Below are 1,358 nucleotides of genomic sequence, written 5' to 3'. Positions count from 1 at the left end.
GAGAGAGAGAGAGAGAGAGAGAGAGAGAGAGAGAGAGAGTAATGAATCAGCTCTTTGGGATTCAATAGTCTAATTATTAGTATGAGCGCACTAACAGAACCTTACGGCCTTGACTCTGTGGATGTTTTGAGTGCGTGTCCACTCACTTTGTGTTGCTTCCACATCACGGCCAGCGGTTTGACGTCGTGCTTGGCGTGTTTTCCCTCCTCCAGACACTTCATGCACACGGGAGCCTTGCAGCTGCTGCAGTACATACTGAAGTTTTCCGCTTCGTGATCCACGCACGTCGCCGGTTTCCGCGCGGTGGCGGGCGGCTGCTGACCACCGCCGCCTCCGCTAGCCCCCGCTCCTGCCGCCTTGTTTGGCGGCGGCACCAGTCGGTGCTTGGCGAGGGGACCGCGGGACGGGTGGCATCGCTGCTGGCAGGCGTTGCAGTAGTAGACGTCGCACTGCTCGCACATCACCGCCGCGTCCACTGGGTTGCGGTCGCACAGCTGGCACTTCACGGCGTTGGAAGATGAGGAGGAGGCGCCGCGGGTCTGTTGGTACCGCGCCACGATGGCCTCCAGCAGCCGGTTCCGAGGGAAACCCCGGAGCCCCCGCTCGTCCAGAGAGACGCTCCGGTGGCACAGCGGACAGGTGAGTGTGCACTGTCGGTGGGGGATCGCAGGCGGAAACACCCGCACCCCGTTTGGAGACTTGAGCTGGCACGGCGTGTAGGAGCCGTATCCGCTGTCCGTCTCGCTGTACAGACTCATCTTGTCCATGTCCAGGTAGTCGTAGTCAGAGCTGCCCGAGGCTCGGCTCTGCACCGGGGTCTCCCCCTCCGGGGTCTGGACGGTGATGTTCCGAGCGCATCCCAGGCAGACGTTGTGGGAACACGGAAGCAGGATGGGGTCCTTGAAGAGAGACCCGCAAACGGGGCATTTCAACTCTTCCTCCATCGCTCCCGTCTGTGTCGGTGGACCGGAGAGGGGAAGCTGCTTCTCCGAGAACGCTCCAGCACCGAGTGACTGGACAGCTCCCCACACTACTTTGCGCATGCGTAAAGAGGGGCGGAGATTGTGATCTGGGTTGACTGATCGAGCTAATTTGGAGGATTTGAAACGCCACATATTTTAGATTATTATGGTTGGTAAAGAGGATCTCTGCTCCTTTTCTCAAATTACTTTGATTTGACATATTTAAGCTAACGCTTCAGTTATGTAATTCACTTCTTTCTTCTTAATTTTGTCAACAACATTGGTTTATTTTCTAAGATTACTAGATAGAAAATGATAAGAAGAAGAATTTGATTCAATCCCTGCAATTTTGTAGTCTTTCTTTCTTTCTTTCTTTCTTTCTTTCTTTCTTTCTTT

The 1,358-nt window shown here is 54.8% G+C and overlaps 1 protein-coding gene across 2 annotated transcripts in view; it reads right to left on the bottom strand.

Moving 5' to 3' along the window:
• The window catches only part of trim67 (tripartite motif containing 67), a 54,986-nt gene extending 53,990 nt beyond the window's left edge, over positions 1–996 (bottom strand). For both annotated transcript variants that reach the window (XM_013911902.1, XM_013911903.1), the window contains exon 1: positions 147–996. In XM_013911902.1, the coding sequence (XP_013767356.1) occupies positions 147–944 (798 nt within the window). In that variant the 5' untranslated portion in view covers positions 945–996. The remainder of the gene's footprint in view (positions 1–146) is intronic.
• Between the last annotated feature and the right edge of the window lie 362 nt (positions 997–1,358).

This window comes from Pundamilia nyererei, unplaced genomic scaffold, assembly GCF_000239375.1.
Source record: "Pundamilia nyererei isolate P.nyererei 1_Seehausen unplaced genomic scaffold, PunNye1.0 scaffold00074, whole genome shotgun sequence".
In the NCBI taxonomy this organism is placed as follows: Eukaryota; Metazoa; Chordata; class Actinopteri; order Cichliformes; family Cichlidae; genus Pundamilia; species Pundamilia nyererei.
This window is presented reverse-complemented; position numbering and strand designations above follow the sequence as displayed.